Source organism: Vipera berus, assembly GCF_964194415.1.
Source record: "Vipera berus genome assembly, chromosome: 1".
NCBI lineage: Eukaryota > Metazoa > Chordata > Lepidosauria > Squamata > Viperidae > Vipera > Vipera berus.
In genome coordinates this window covers 85,937,402-85,954,839 of record NC_138202.1, presented here as the reverse complement: position 1 = coordinate 85,954,839, position 17,438 = coordinate 85,937,402, and the positions used below count along the sequence as shown (strand labels likewise).

Genomic DNA, 17,438 nt, shown 5'->3' with positions numbered 1-17,438 from the left:
TCTCATTTTCTCATTTCCTTTCAACTTAGTTTGCTACAAATTTCACTTCAAACTGAGGTGAATTCATTAGCATTCCTTGGCTGTATCTAAATGATTTTCATAAACAGATTAAACCAGACTATTCTGGTTGCTTAATTATATCTACTTAATAGGTAAATCAAAGTTGCAATTAATGCAAGCCACATTAGCACTACATATTTAATTATATGCACATTAAAGGCAGCAATAATTATGATAAAATATTTTGAAGTATTATTTTTATTTATAAGTTTTCATTTTTGCCTAACAAAAACAGCACAGAAACCACAATCCTGTATACACTTGCACAGGAATCTCTTGAATTTAATATTTTCGAGTAGGTAGGCACCTGTAGGATTTCACTACAAATTGTTCAGAGTACTAAAGGATTGGAAAGGGCAATAGAATATTTATGACTAAAACTGACTGTATGATTCAGCCCACTTTTTAAGGTTTCAGGGTAACCTTAAACATTGGAATAATGGAACCAGTGTCTTCTGAGAATCTTATTTCTAAAAGCTACTATAACAGCCCCCAAAAGCCCCTCAATCAGCTTGTTTCTAGGTTTCATTATGGTTAAAAATTAAGAATGTAAACTGTGTTCCTCTAGAAGACTTTGATACCTTATGCTCATCCAAAGACCCTTAAAAAACAGGCTAAAAAATAAGCTATGACCAGTTTGATGACTCCTCAGCATCACTTCTTGTGGTTCTCCAGTGATCAAAAGATTAAGCTGCAGTCTCAACCCTTCAGATGATGTATATGTTAGATACATTTACTAGGTAGCTCAAAGCAAAGACATAAAGATTCTAATATGTATCCCTGCTGAAAGGAAACCAGAAAGTGAACAGTGTTGTAGCTTGCAAGTCTGGGAAAGTGTATGTCTCCAAACATTACTAAAATATATTTCCCAGAAGCATCATACTATATGGCTAATTATCAAGTTTCTGGGATTTGACCAGAATAAAAATAATAGGATTGGAAGGGACCTTGGAGATCTTCTAATCTAGTCCAACCTCCTGTTCAAGCAGGAGATCCTATACCATTCCAAACAAATGACTGTCCAGTTTCTTCTTGAAAATGGAGCACCCACAATTTCTGGAGGCAAGACACTGATTAATTGTTCTCACTGTCAGGAATTTCTTGTTAATTCTAGGTTGGTTCTCTCTTTAATGATCCTCCACCCATTATTTCTTGTCCTGCACTCAGGCGCATTGGAGAATAGATCTTCTTCTCTGGGAATGCATGATCCCATTCCAGTTGTATTAGTTATCATGCTAGACTAGGACAAAAGGGAATTTCTGTCCAGCTGTAACATTAGACTTTTTTAGAAGACAGTCCTAGCCTAAGAATCTTCCTTCTTGGGGAAAGAGTAGTATAAAACTTTAATGAAAAAGCATATAATAAGCTGTATTATATGGAAAACAGTTATTCTCAATGGATTCTTTGGGAGTTTGTGCTTTGGGGTGAGGGTGGGGGGGCTAACATTTCGTGAACAGGAACTCTAATTTGACTCTGCAGCTCAAATGAGATTGGAAGTACAAGGAAAAAATAAATTTTGGCCACTGGCTAGTTCTAATTTAAGATATACCTGAACTTACATGAAATACTGTCCTGCAAAATTATTCTGAAAACTTCAGTGAGAAATTCTGTATCCATTGTTTCAAGTCAGAGTTCATATAAATTATAGAAATGCCAATTGCCATCATTAGATTGGAGACCTCAAGACTAAATGTTGTTGCCTAATTCATTGTCAAAATCACAAATTCCGAGAGACGTTTTCTTTCACTGAGCAGAACATAGGACGACGGTGCGATCAGAGCTGTCTCTCTGTAGTGACTTCCCTAAGCCAGCAGATTCATTTTATTACAAAATTTATTAATTATTAATCATTTTATTGTTCATTTTTCTGACAGTCATATGTTTGCAAGCATTCCATTATGTCATATCAGCTTAACTGCCATAGTCCCTCCTGTTATTCTTGGGCAAGTCATCTGGTCTCAGCCCAGTTCATAGGCTTTTATGAATAATAACCGAGATTCCCCTGAAAAGCTATATAAAATTCTTCATGTCAGCAAATGTTGTTGTGCTTATTCCTCCTATTTTTCTTCTTCTGTTCAATCACGTCCAATTCTCAGAGACTGCCTGTATAAGTCCCTGCAGTTTTATTGGTGATGTTTTTTCAGAAATGGCTTGCTGTTGCCCATTCCTGAAAGCAAATGACTGGATCCAGATGGCATTATGTCTAGAGTAAGCCTAGACATTATGTCTAGACTAATCTAGTCTAAGTGTAGATGCTCCAATATCTCAGGGGCTGCCAGAAAGAAGAGGGAGTCGAGCTATTCTCCAAAGCGCCTGAAGGCAGGACAAGAAGCAATGGATGAAAACTAATCAAGGAGAGAAACAACCTAGAACTAAGGAGAAATTTACTGAGAGTTAGAACAATTAATCAGTGGAACAACCTGCCTCCAGAAGCTGTGAATGCTCCAACACTGGAAGTCTTTAAGAAGAGACTGGGCAATCATCTGTCTGAAATGGTATAGGGTTTCCTGTCTGAGCAGGGGGTTGGACTAGGAGACCCCCAATGTCCCTTCCAACTCTGTTATTCTATTCTAGATTAGACTTTGTGCCGAGGACTAGAACTCATAGTCTCCCAGTTTCTAGCCTGATGCCTTAACAGATAGTTCTTGACTTATGACTATAATTGGTCATTGGTCATAACGGATTGCTAAGCAGGCTGGTTGTTAAATGAGTTGGGGTCGATTTTACAACTTTTTCCCATAGTTGTTAAGCAAATCACTGTAGGTGTTAAGTGAATCAGGCAATCATTAAGTGTATCCAGCTTCCCTCATTGACTTTGTTTCTCAAAAGCTGGCTGGGAAGGTTAAAAATGGTGATTACATGATCCTAGGACACTGCAACAATCATAAATATATGCTGGTTGCCAAGTAGCTGAACTTGGATCATGTGGGAATGCAGTGATGGTGGTAAGTGCAAGAACCAGTTATAAGTTAATTTTTTCATGATAACTCTGAATGGTTGCTAAACAAAAGCTTGTAAATCAAGGACTACTTGAACACTTAACTGACTATTCTGTTATCAAGTATAAAATATTCAATTCACTGCCCAGAAGTGTTAGGGAAATTCCTAATGCACATTTTGTTCTAGGGAAAAAAAGAGTTTGAAGAAGTAGCTTTCCAATGATCATAGCAACCCTTTGCTTGTTACTGGAATGAAAAATCTGGTGCATATTTTAGGCACCAGAAAACAGCACTTAATTAATTGGCAAAACCATTTATTGTATTTTTAGAAGTGTGAAAACAAAATTAAGAAAATAGTGAGAAAACACAAGGGATCCCTTATAGGAAATTGTAAGCATACTCAAAAGCATTTGCGATGGACAATGGAAGGGCCAGCTTCTTCATATTCATCTTTGCTGATCCACATTTGCTGGAAAGTTGACAGAGAAGCTAATATGGAACCTCCAATCCAAACAGAGTATTTACGTTCTGGAGGTGCAATCATCTAGAAAAAGTAAAAAAATATATAGAAATGAGTGGAAAAATCTGTTGATATCACTCATTATGGTTAAAGAGACCTCTATTTAATTTTATTTATTCTTATTGTAGAAAATGGAGACAATACAGCATGTAGTTATAATATCTATAATAATTATAAGGTTCTATAGAAATTAAGTCAATTGTTTAAAACAAACAATTATTCATCTACTTCATGACAAATTCTGTGGTGGCTTTTTATTTATTTATTTTTTAGCTCAGTTTAAACTGCATGATTCATAGCCTGCTCTATCCTAAAAGCTCAGGGACGTCACATAAAGGCAGCATAAGCAGCACTTGAAAAGCAGCATCTACATACAGTATACATCTGAATCTAACATACTAATCATACTTGTGTTATTCAATAACTCTTTGATGCTTTCTCCTGACTGGTATGGCTGGTTCAAAATACAGGTTGTCTTCAACTAACAGAATGGAATGGAGCGGAGTGGAGCGGAGCGGAGCGGAGCGGAGCGGAGCGGAGCAGAGCGGAGCGGAGCGGAGCAGAGCAGAGCAGAGCAGAGCAGAGCAGAGCAGAGCAGAGCAGAGCAGAACAGAACAGAACAGAACAGAACAGAATAGAATTCTTTATTGGCCAAGTGTGGTTGGACACACAAGGAATTTGTTTCCGGTGCATAAGCTCTCAGTGTACATACAAGTAATAGTGATAATCATGATCATAAACAACATGAAAATACATTAATCATAAATCGTGAATTTAGTGATCATTCAAAGTTACAACATGGAAAAAGTGACTTATGACCGTTTTTCACATTTACAACGGTTGCAGCATCCCCGTGGTCACATGATCAAAATTGGCAATTGGGTCATATTTGTGATGGTTGCAGTGTTCTGGAGTTATGTGATCACCTTTTGTGACCTTCTGACAAGCAAAGTCATTGGGGAAGCCAGATTCACTAAACAACCATGTCACTAACTTAACACCTACAGTGATTCACTTAACAATTGTGTCAAGAAAGGTCGTAAAATGGGGCAAATTTCACCTAACAACTGTCTTGGTTAGCAACAGGTATTTGGGGCTCAATTGTGATAGAGCTTACTGTATCATTCAGACATCCCTATAAATAAACCAGAAAACAAGCCATGTTTTCTAATTAAATTGCACCAGCTCCCAAAAAATGACAGAAAGCCATGAACAACCAAGGACCATATCCTGCCACTTCACTCAGCTTGTAGTTTATCTTGTGATCCAAATATATTCCTATATGGCAGGAAGGTAGGGGAAAAAAGTTGTGGAAATTTTATTTTAAGTAACAAAAAGTCACTTTTTTTGAAATATCACTTCTTGCCTGAGCAAAAAGTGGCCTTCTTGGAAAACAGTTTAAAACTAGGCAGAACATTTGCTACTGACATTCCAGTCTCACTAAAAATAAGAGCAGATCATGAAGATGAATAGCGAGGTGTGTAAATAAACTTTTTATTTTTTTTTTATTTAAAAAGTTTTACAATACATTTTAACTTTAATCCCCCCCTCCCCCACCCCCACCCAACCCTCCCTATCCCTTCCCCCCATTCCCTCCTCCCCCCCCGACTTCCCAGAGCTAAATACAGGGTATAAAATCAAAAAACAAACATAAGCACCCCTATGTTATCAGCAATAAACTATTAGTTCTATCTCCCTCTAGCTCATGTAAAATGAATACAAACAATATTAATATTACAAATAAAGTAAAAAAGAAAAAGAGAAAAACAAAAAAGAGCTTTACTCAGAATAGATTTTCTTAATCCCAGTCCTTATTCATATTAATTTCAAAGAAAAAAAAACAAATTCTCAGTTACGCGCCAAAAGCGCCTATCTATTAACCTTAATAATCTCCAACCAAACTAAACCATAATCAAAAATAATTCTTACATGTATCACACCAAATATGTTCAACACACACTTTTAGTCCATAACCCTAATATACTTTTCTAACAAGCAAATAACATCCATCTTAAATTGTGTTAAATATTTTAAAAAAAAAACTTTCTTTCTCCTCTATGATAAATTTAATCCATTAAGATACTAATTTAAAAATTTAATCAGCAATCTTAACGCCCCAAAACTTTTGGAGCACGTCTGTCATGACCCCCAAAACTTCTTTGGACCGCGCCCCTCCCACATCTTCACTGTAAATACACTTTGGAGATTCCATAACTATCTGCTGGTCTTGCTCTTGCTCTCGTCTCACTCTTCTTAAGGCGGCACGCGTCTTCCTCTGGCCTCCTGCAACATCCAATGAAACTGTATCTTGATCCCCTCCAACACCATTGTCCTCTATCTGTCTGTCTGTGTTCTGAACCAGCCCTCTTCTCGCACCCCTAATCAAAAGAAGAGTCTGGAAAGCGTCCAAGGCTAAAAGGCTTCTGCCAAGATTTAATTACGCAGTTAACAAAAACACAAGAGCTTGTCTTCTCAAGCAGAAAAAGTTGCTTTCAGCAACCAGCCCCTCCCCAAACACTTCTTTTATAGAGAGCTCAGGGCGTGGTCTCCCTGTGCCTCCTCCCGAGGAGTCCCATAGTCTTTCTTTGTTTGTCCCTGCTCGTCTGCCTCCTGCGTCGGGCGTCCTTGAACAGGGCCAGCTGTGGGTCATCATCCTCCGCACTCTCGGGCTCACACAGCTGAGAAGAGGTCCCCGGCTGAGGGCTCTGCAAAGCCTCCAAATCATCATCATCAGCCGGTTCGTTTCCCTCCTCCCCCACATCTGAGTCCTCCGATACATCGGAGCCGGCTGTCGGACCCACAGGCTGGCCCTGAGTCACAACACTATCCCGCACCGCAGGGCCCTTCCCCCGGGTCTGCCGATCCGGATGCGGTCGGGATGGGAACTGTTCGTGAAAAGCAGTCACCAACGCAGGGGCATGAACGGCGGTCGCGTCTTCCCATGTGAAGTCCTCCGGCCCGTACCCTTTCCACTCGATCAGGTACTGGAAGCGACCTTTCAGCCAGCGGGAATCCCTGATGCTGGCGACCTCGTACTCGGGGGTGCTGTCTCCATCACGAGTTCCTGATGGTGGAGGTTCCGCCTGGCGAAGTGGACAGGCCGGTCGTTCGGGGACCAGCAAGGACCGATGGAAGACGGGGTGCACGCGCAGGGAACGTGGCAGAGTTAAACGATAGGCGACCGGGTTGATGACGGCCTCGACTGGGAACGGTCCAAGGTAACGGTGGTCCAGCTTCCTCGCCGGCCGAGTGGATGGCAGGTTCCTGGTGGACAGCCAGACCCGATCCCCCACCGATAGTGGAGGCGTATCCCTTCTCGACCGATCGGCGAACCTCTTGTAGTCGGCCTTGGCCTTCTCCAGCTGCCGTCGCACCAACCGATGGATTGCCTGTAACTCCGCCATGAATTCGTTCGCTGCCGGCTCCGGTGAGTCCACGGGAGAAAGGGGGAAAAACCGGGGGTGATAACCCACGTTGGCCAAGAACGGTGTCATCTGCGTGGAGGTGTGCTGCGAGTTGTTAAAGGCAAACTCGGCTATGGCCAAGTAGTCCACCCAATTGTCCTGCTGCAGGTTAACGTAGCAGCGCAGATACTGCTCTAAAATGCCGATGACCTTCTCGGTACCCCCGTCGGTCTGAGGATGATGCGCGGACGAGAGGCAAACCTTAATGTCCAACGCCCGCATCAACTCCTGCCAGAAGCGGGCTGTAAACTGGGCCCCCCTATCGGAGACGACTCTATCGGGAAGGCCGTGCAGCCGGAACACCTGTTGGATGAACATGCGACTAGTGGCGCGAGCTGACGGTAAGCCGCGACAGGGGATGAAGTGCGCCATCTTGGTCAACATGTCCACCACCACAAACACTGTCGTGAAGCCGGAGGATGGGGGTAGATCCGTCAGAAAGTCCATGGACACAGCCCCCCAGGGTCTCTTGGGCGTTGGCAAAGGCTGCAGTAAACCAGGCGGGGCCCCTGTCGCTGACTTGGCCTGCCTGCATGGAACGCAGGAGGTGACATAAGACTGGACATCGTGTCGGACTCGGGGCCACCAGAAGGTACGGGAGACCAGGTTCAGAGTCTTGAACAGGCCAAAATGCCCCGCAGCCGGGTTATCATGACATTGGCTGAGGACGAGTCCCCTGAGTGGCCCTCCTGGAACATAGAGCCGGTCACGATAATACAGGAGTCCATCCGTGACCGACCAAGGCGAATCTGGCCCCACCTCTTCCTTCCGCTGAGCCACCCACGCCTCCTGCTGCTGCGCCTCCCGGATCCGAGCCCGTATATCCACCGGCTCCCGCACCGCAGCAAAAGACTCGACGGGGATCACTGTCCTGGGCGGAAGCTTGTCTTCCACTCGGGTGTACTCGGGCTTCCTGGACAGAGCATCCGCTCTCTGGTTGTGCCCGCTTGGTATGTACCGCACCCGGAAGTCAAACCTCGCAAAGAAGAGGGACCACCGGATCTGGCGTTGGTTCAAATTCCGAGCGGTCTGCAGGCTTTCCAGATTCTTGTGGTCCGTCCGGACCTCGATCTGATGCCGCGCCCCCTCCAGATGATGCCTCCAAGCCTCGAACGCTGCCTTGATGGCCAGCAGCTCCTTCTCCCAGATGGTATAGTTGCGCTCCGAGGGGTTCAATTTCCGAGAGTGATACGCGCAAGGGAAAAGGGTACCGTTGGGCGTCGCTGCCTGGAGTAACATGGCCCCAATGGCAATGTCGGAGGCGTCCGCCTCCACGACAAACGGCCGTTGCGGGTCAGGATGCTTCAAGATGGGCTCCTTCATGAAGGCGTCCTTCAAAGCTTGGAACGCCTGTTGTTCGGGGGCGTTCCACTGGAACCGAGTCTTCTTCTGCAGGAGCCGGGTGAGGGGGGCTGTCAAGGCAGCAAAGCCAGGGATGAATGTCCGATAGTAGTTGGCAAATCCAAGAAGTCGCTGAACATCCTTCACGCGACGCGGGGGTTGCCAACTCTGCAACGACTCAACTTTACTTGGATCCATGGCGATGCCCTCAGGAGAAATGCGGTGGCCCAAGAAATCAATGGTCACCTGGTAGAACTGGCACTTCTCCAACTTGGCAAACAGCCGATGTTTCCGGAGGCGCTGCAGGACCTGACGGAGATGCTGTTGATGCACTTCACGCGATGGGGAGTAAATCAGGATGTCGTCCAGGTAAATCACAACAAACTGGTCCAACAGATCCCGAAAGATGTCGTTCATAAAATGCTGAAACACAGCGGGGGCGTTGGTCAGGCCAAACGGCATCACCGTGTACTCGAAATGTCCATAGCGAGTACCAAACGCCGTCTTCCACTCATCACCCGGCCGAACCCTGACGAGGTTGTAAGCTCCACGCAGGTCCAGTTTCGTGAAGATCTTAGCCTCCCGGAGTCGGTCCAAGAGCTCGGGGATGAGGGGCAGCGGGTAGCGGTTACGCACCGTGATGGCATTGAGTTTCCGGTAGTCACAGCAAAGCCGTAACTCGCCCGACTTCTTTTTGACGAAGAGCACGGGCGCAGACACTGGCGAGGACGAGGGCCGGATGAATCCACGAGCCAAGTTCTTTGTCAGGAAGTCCCGCAATGCAGCCAACTCGGGCTCCGACATGGAGTACAAACGCCCCACTGGGAGAGGCGCATCAGGGACTAGGTCAATGGAGCAGTCGTAGGGCCTGTGCGGGGGTAATTGGTCCGCCTCTGACTCGCTGAACACGTCAGCAAAGTCGGACAGTTCGGGAGGCAAGGAAACCCCTGGGGAACCCTCCACCTGGCCGGCACAGATATGGCGGGTGTGGTCCACGCACTGCAAACTTGGGAAGGTGACCAAGTTCTGAGACCAATAGATCTGTGGATCATGCGCCCGGAGCCACGCCAGTCCCAAGACCACGGGGAAGTGCAGATCCGAAGTGACGTAGAACTGAATGGCCTCCACATGGGTACTGATGGCCATACACACGGGTTGCGTGGCGGCCGTGATAGGCCCGGACAGGAGCACTCGACCATCGATGGTCTCCACAAGCATGGGCGGATCCACTGAACACTGGGGAACAGCCCATTTGGCCACAAAGGCCGAATCCATAAAGTTAGTGGTAGCCCCAGAGTCAATTAAGGCATGGACCGGAATCCCCTCTGGCTTGCCAGGGAGGATCAGTCGTGCCTCCAAAATCAAATGCCGTGGAGGTTCACAGGCACCGTCGGAACGGCGTCGCTCGGCGTGATCGTTGTGGGTCGCCCGATCTTTCACACCGTCTAGATCGGGCTCGGGCCGTTTCCCGATAGCAAAGCAGGGGACTTTCTCGGGGCAGGCTTGGTCACTGATGCCCGCTGACGCTTCTTCGGGCAAGAAGCAGCCAAATGTCCAGGGTCCCCACAGTAAAAACACAACCCCTCCGATCGTCGTCTGTCCATTTCCGTCACCGATAGACGGGACCTGGCGGCACCCAGCTCCATTGGCTCCTCCCTCTGGACTGGGGGCGCACGCACAACAGGGGCGGCAGGGGTCTGTGGGGTGGCACGGCGACTCTTACGCTGCTGCAGCCGGGCATCGATCCGCAGACAAAGATGGATCAGCCCATTCAGGTCTGAGGGAATGTCCACGCGGGCCAGCTCATCCAACATCTCCTCTGACAAGCCATCCTGAAAGGCATCCACGAGCGCAGCCTCATTCCAGGCGGAATCCTGGCTAAGCAGCCGGAAATCGCTGATATAGGCCTGTAGAGGGCGCTGACCCTGCCTCAAAGCTTTCAGGCGTCGGGTGGCAGTCTGCGCCTTAATCGGGTCCTCGTACATGAGGCGCATATGGTCACAAAACCCCCCAAAGTTATCCAACAAAGGGCTAGGCTGTGCCAACAGAGGCGTGCCCCAACGAGCTGCATCTCCCGACAGAAGGCTCAACACGAATCCCACCTTATCTCGGTCAGTGGGGAAATCAGCTGCTCTCACGCTGATATAAAGCTGGCATTGTCCCAGGAAGGCAGGAAACAGTTCTGGATTACCAGCAAATTTATCCGGCATAGCTATCTGACATTTCCTCCTGGGTGGGGGGGCAGCATGTACCTGAGCCTGCAGTTGTGCCACCTGAGTGGCCAGCAAGGTGAGTTGCTGGTTGAGCTGGGCATTCTCGGCAAGAAGCTGCTCCATCGTAGTATTAAGGGGTGGGTGGCTGAAAGCAAACTGTTCTGAACCAGCCCTCTTCTCGCACCCCTAATCAAAAGAAGAGTCTGGAAAGCGTCCAAGGCTAAAAGGCTTCTGCCAAGATTTAATTACGCAGTTAACAAAAACACAAGAGCTTGTCTTCTCAAGCGGAAAAAGTTGCTTTCAGCAACCAGCCCCTCCCCAAACACTTCTTTTATAGAGAGCTCAGGGCGTGGTCTCCCTGTGCCTCCTCCCGAGGAGTCCCATAGTCTTTCTTTGTTTGTCCCTGCTCGTCTGCCTCCTGCGTCGGGCGTCCTTGAACAGGGCCAGCTGTGGGTCATCATCCTCCGCACTCTCGGGCTCACACAGCTGAGAAGAGGTCCCCGGCTGAGGGCTCTGCAAAGCCTCCAAATCATCATCATCAGCCGGTTCGTTTCCCTCCTCCCCCACATCTGAGTCCTCCGATACATCGGAGGCGGCTGTCGGACCCACAGGCTGGCCCTGAGTCACAACAGTCTGCAACATCTTGAAGCTTTCCCTCGCCGTATCCCTTAACAGCTTCCAAAAATGATAGGGGGGTTGCTTTTAACACATTGCTATAAAATCACGTGCCTGGGCCACAGTAACCAGACGATGTCTTTTACCTTCATGCGTCACCACCAGTCCAACTGGAATCTCCCATCTAAACTTAATATCACATTTCTTAAGTGACTGTACTAAAAATGCAAAATCTTTCCTTCTCCTTAAAATCTTCGGAGGAATCTCTTTTAAAACCAAGACTTCTTGCTCAGCCACTACCAGTTTAGTATCATAGGCAGCTTGAATAACTTCATCTCTAATTACTCTCTTTGTAAAATAGACCACCACATCTCTGGGTAACTTCCTTTGTCTTGCAATCCATGAATTTACACGAAAAATTTTGTCCATATTTCCCTCAATTTCAGATGCTGGCTGGCCCAATACCCCTTCCAGAGCCTCAGAAATCAGCTGCTTTAAATCTTCTTTACAGTTCTCCTTTAAACCCCTGATTCTAATAGCATACTGCATCTGATGATACTGAGCAAGGCTCAATTCTCCGTCCATTTTATCCCTTATATTTTCATTTTCTGATACCTTTGCTTCTAATATAGAGTTCTTTTGACTGAGATCCTTCACTTTTTCATCCAGCTGTTGCACACATTCAGCTACAGATTCAATCATAGACAACATGTCCACCCTCATTGCTCTAAACTTCTCTTCCATCTTCTTCTCCAGTTTCTCCTCCAACTTTTTCAGCTTTTCATCCATCATGTCAGACATCAATTGTGAATGCTTTCCAAGAGCATCTTGTAAATCCTTAAGCGTCAATGCTGGAGGAGGTGCAGGAGGAAGCAAAGCTTGCAATGAGGTCTGTTGCACCAGGGAAGACCCCGCACTCCGAAGAGCTTTAGAAGTTTTAGCCGCCATCTTCCCCCACTTTCACTTATTGCGCACTTTCACTTTAAAGCTATAAAATCCATTGAGCTAGAGAGTAAAGATAAGAGTCCACATCACCTTGACCTCCTGTACCGCTCTGCCTGCATCTTGATAATCAAAAGTATTTCCTTTTGGCAGGGGTGGTTGCTAACGCCTGGCTCTGCTCCATAAATCCTGGAGCAGGGGCGCTGCGCAGCTCGGAGCAACCCAGGCTTCGGGGGGGCTCAATCCTTCAGCCGCCCAAACTCTCAGCTCAGGCGGCCCCGGAGAGCTCAACCCCTACCTGGGGCCTCACCCCCTCCTCTTCTCCCGAGGAGGGGGCTTCAAATCCATCTAAACAGCTGATCGGCGCTGTTTACAATGGAAAAACACAGCTGCGGAGCGGGCAGCCCGAAGACGGCTGTCTTCGGCGTCGCGTCGCCACCGGAAGTCCCTAAATAAACTTTTTATTGTATCAAAAATACAATGTCGTATTGAGAATAAAATAGCCCAGGGTTCATAGGTTATGATATGCCCCACCAGAGAATCTGTGCCATTGGTTCTGATTTCTATATCTTTGATATCTGCATCTTTCTTCATAAAAACTTTTATTTGAGCCCCATTTTGTTTCTTTGAACAGAAGTCAGATAATATGTGAAAACAGCATTCTTAAAAAAATGTCCTAGGTAATATTTCAGGAATATATTATTAAATATCTGTTAGACCAATATTAAACATAATATTTACTTTAATTTTCATAGTACTTGGAGCCAGTGCTGTGATTTCTTTCTGCATACGATCACCAATACCGGGGTACATGGTGGTTCCTCCAGAAAGCACATTATTGGCATAAAGATCTTTACGGATATCAATATCACATTTCATTATGCTGTTATAAGTTGTTTCATGGATTCCAGCAGACTCCATTCCTGTAAAGAAATAAAATTAACTGATCAAAGATTTCAGAACAGACCGCTTTTTCAAGTGTGGTGGTGAGTATATGCTAAGAATTCAATAGATGATCGTATATTGTTTGATAATCTATTCTAATTGCTCAGCCAAATGCATGATTTTTAAAATCCATTTTATAAAGACATCCAGATTTTATTTGGATGTCTTTATAAGAAAGGCATTCAAAGAGCATCCACTGACATGATTAAATAGTCACAGAATTTATATCCCAGCAGTCTACATGTAGATGTGTAAATAAATTTCTCCTGTCTTCTGTCAATTTGAAACTCTACAAACAGTCATGTCAATATAAAAATCAGATCCAAAGGCATTTTTATTTTTTGAAAACTCTTACACTCTTTCTGACTATAAAACAAATCAGCTAGGCAACAGTCACAAGGCAGACACACACACAGGTTCACTAAGGCAGAGTTCCCCAACCTTTTCAGCTTGGTGGACTGGCGGGGGAAGGGGATGGTTCTACATGAGTGGGGATGTGCAAGCACGTGCACGTGCTCACCTGCTGTTTCTGTGGCCCGGTTGCAAACAACTCATGGCTCACTAGTGGGCCATGGCCCAGAGGTTGGGGACCCCTGCACTAAGACATTCATGACTTACTTCAACAAGAGCTCTAGCATACTTAAAGCATAAGTGTAGTTTTGTACCACATAACGTCATCTTTGTTCAGCAGACTCAAGCTACACAAAGAAGAGGAACATGTCCAGACCTACCTATAAAGGATGGCTGGAAGAGAGTTTCAGGGCATCGAAACCTTTCATTGCCAATTGTGATGACTTGGCCATCGGGAAGTTCATAGCTCTTCTCCAAAGAAGATGAAGAAGCAGCAGTAGCCATTTCATTCTCAAAATCCAGAGCCACATAGCATAACTTTTCTTTAATATCTCGCACAATTTCTCGCTCCGCTGAAAATAGCCAAATGGAATATTAAACAAGGAGGACAATTGAAACAAGATGGAATAGAGGCATGAAGGAATTATTGTAATGTTAAGGAAGGACGAGGGTTTTGTAATTGCAATAAAGGAATAAAGTTGGTCATGAACAACTTTGGTTAATCTAAAACATAAACAATGCGTAGGTTCCTCAGTAATATTGTACTAATACAGATTAGTGATAACCTTTTGATGAGAAAAGACAGGTAGCACTTTATGCTGTTTTTATGGGTAATATTGTGGGCAAACAAAGCAGCTTTAAGAAAAGTGCTGATTACCAGTAGTAACAAAAGAATATCCTCTCTCTGTAAGAATTTTCATGAGATAATCAGTTAGATCTCTACCAGCCAGATCTAGTCTCATGATAGCATGTGGCAGGGCATAACCTTCATAGATAGGTACATTATGTGTCACGCCATCTCCAGAGTCCAGAACTATTCCTAGGAAAGCAGAAACAGAGTGTCAATATTTTCCATTGCATCCCTCACTCTTCGCTTTTTAACATTTTTGTCTCTGAAAGGAAAAATTGTAGGCTTTTCCCCACTTGTGTCTAATCGTGGCACAACCATACCTTCAGAAAATCTGTTTTGTTCAAGTACTACAGTATACTTGGCATTGGTTTCATCCATGCTCCAAATTACTTTTAATATTTGAATATCTAAGCTTATTTAATTGTATAATATTACATGCAAGAATAGAGACAATATGCTATGCTTCAACATTTGTCTAGCTGCCCAATATCACTGATACAAAAGCTTCCTTATATGAAATCAGTAAGGAGTATTTTCTCCAAAAGTTTGGTAGGATAAAATTTAATTATTGTACTATGTATCAGTGCTCAATGTAAGATAAATTGGAAGGTAATGGATATATTCATAGACATACAATTTTTTAAAAAAGGGAATATAAACTACAATCCAAATTTACCAGTAGTTCGTCCAGATGCATACAAGGAGAGAACAGCTTGAATGGCCACATACATTGCTGGTACGTTGAATGTTTCAAACATTATCTGTAGATTAAAAGATTTTTAGCAACTCCAAATATGGAGGACAGCAATAGTCCTACGCTAAGACATGGGACAAGAGCATACAACTTGGAACCATGAAATTATGTTAAAGCAGTGATGGCAAACCTTTTAGAGACCGAGTGCCCAAACTGCAACCCAAAACCCACTTATGTATCATCAGGTGCTGGGTAGGCGTGGCCCATTGGGTGGGCATGGCTGCGGTGGTAACAGCAGACTGGGTGGGACTAAAATGTTCAATCAATCAATTCCAACTTTGCGAGATCTTTTTTTTTTCCCTGCGAGAAGTTGAAATTGATTGATTGAACTTTTTTTTTTTTGCACACAGCGGTGGAGGCCTAAAGCAAAAAGGTTTTATAAAAACCAGCTGAAGGCCTAGGACTGGGGCGACAGTGCGTGTGCCCACAGAGAGGGCTCTGCGTGCCACCTGTGGCATGCGTGCCATAGGTTCGCCACCACAGTGTTAAAGGATGTAAATTTCAAATAAATATTAGGGATTTAAAAACGTCTATCATTATGAGCAATTTCACAGTACATCTAATTTCAAAGGGGGATGGTAAGAAACCTTGCGCTAGTTGTGCTCTAGTGAAGGCTGGACAGCCACCCACAGGAATGCTTCCATTTGGATTCCTGCACTGAACAGGAGATTGAATCAAGGCCCAGGTGCCTCTTCTAGCATGATGAGGAATCATTTGCCTCCCAAAGTATTCTGAGGCAACAGTGTTTGTCTGCACCGTCATGGATAAAATATCTGACATACTGTAACTGCTGTGTTATTTTATAATTGATGATTTTAATGTTTTTAATGTTTTTATGTTGCAAGCCACCAATGTCACTGGATATGAGATGGGTGGCAAATAAATTTCATAACAATAAAATATCCATCAGAAGATATCAATCGTCTATATTAGATATGCAGGGGCAAGATTCGTATGCCATAATGTGACTGGAGAGGGGAAACGGGGTTTTGTAAGGTATTCAGACTACCATATAAATTCTTAGTTAGCATTTCTATTGACATAGGCTTGTTTCAACCAGTCTGACAAATCATAACTTATTTTTTTAATTTGTTTTTATTTGTTCGTTGTTTCCATCTATTCTTCTCTTTCAGAGCTACAGTTCCTTTGTTTAAATTGTTTCCTGCTCTGTGGTTAAAACAATATTTGTTTGATGTCAAGGATAGCACAGTCCATCCTATGTAATAATGCTCACCTGTCAAACTGAAGAAAAAGTCGTTCAACTCGGAGAAATAGGATATTAAAAACTTGCCTCAGGCTATGAGGTTATGGCACAAATATGGCAAGATAAGAACTAACACTAAACAAGAAAATAGATTACTAGATCTTTATATCAGGGATAAATATCACTATTGATGGCTTATCGTGAAATTATATTTTGTGGTTATTACACAACAGTAATACTTCTGTGGTTATTACATGACAAGTTTTTTTGCTCAGAAGAAAGGCAGTTCTTAATTGGAGAAGAAACCATATCCAAATAATTACCTGAGTCATTTTCTCTCGATTAGCCTTGGGATTTAAAGGAGCTTCTGTGAGCAGTACAGGATGCTCTTCAGGGGCAACACGAAGTTCATTGTAGAAAGAATGATGCCATATCTAAAGATGGAGAACAATTTTTATTGAGCATCAGGTATAGAGAATGACAAATCAATGAAAAATGTAAAATGGACTGAAAATGGGAATTCTTATGCAAATTTTTATTTGCACCGAGGGGTTTATGCTCCCTCTTAGGCTGATTTAATTTTACAACATTTCGTATAATTGGAGAGCTGCATGTTTCATTTAGTCCCATACATGAAACATCTAGACAGTCACTATCCAGAGCCTTCATCACATGAGCATGACAGACACTCCTGCCACTCTGTAACAACTACAAAAGGAAGTCCTTGTGCAGCACTCTTGCTGCAAGCAGTATTAAGGCACAAGTCCCTACCAGGAAGGTGTCATTTAAGTGACACCAGGCGGGTAGGATATAACCAGAACATCCATGAGATTTTCCTTAATATTCCCATAATATGGGTATGTTTTCATATAAGCTCTGGCAGCAAATGCTTCAGACAGCCATGCTTGAAAGCACTGTTACAGAGACCTGAATCTGAGATTTTTGAAATTTTTACTGCATCACAAATTTTCATTACAGCGACTTTCAGAATTGTCCATAATGGAAAAAGTTGCCCAAGGGATTCAAGTGTAATATATTACATACTAAATCAAAGGTTTGTCATTCTATTCATATATAATGACTAGATGTCCCCTATTTTGTGTCTAACTTATCGCATTTTATGAGTGCTAAAGGGAAACCACTCGGTTTTCCACCAGCAATGGCATTTCAGATTTTAAAATTAGATGTAAGGAAGAGCTAAGAATGATTTCCCTTCTACGTGCTATGAAAGAACAATGAA

At 44.1% G+C, this 17,438-nt stretch overlaps 1 protein-coding gene across 2 annotated transcripts in view; it reads right to left on the bottom strand.

The window, feature by feature from the left end:
• Positions 1-251: 251 nt before the first annotated feature.
• The window catches only part of LOC308674504 (actin, alpha skeletal muscle B-like), a 29,883-nt gene continuing 12,696 nt past the window's right edge, over positions 252-17,438 (bottom strand). For both annotated transcript variants that reach the window (XM_081339029.1, XM_081339030.1), the window contains exons 4-9: positions 16,522-16,632; positions 14,917-15,001; positions 14,268-14,429; positions 13,771-13,962; positions 12,836-13,017; positions 252-3,543 (exon numbers count right to left, since the gene is read on the bottom strand). In XM_081339029.1, coding sequence (XP_081195155.1) covers positions 3,400-3,543; positions 12,836-13,017; positions 13,771-13,962; positions 14,268-14,429; positions 14,917-15,001; positions 16,522-16,632 — 876 coding nt within the window. In that variant the 3' untranslated portion in view covers positions 252-3,399. The remainder of the gene's footprint in view (positions 3,544-12,835; positions 13,018-13,770; positions 13,963-14,267; positions 14,430-14,916; positions 15,002-16,521; positions 16,633-17,438) is intronic.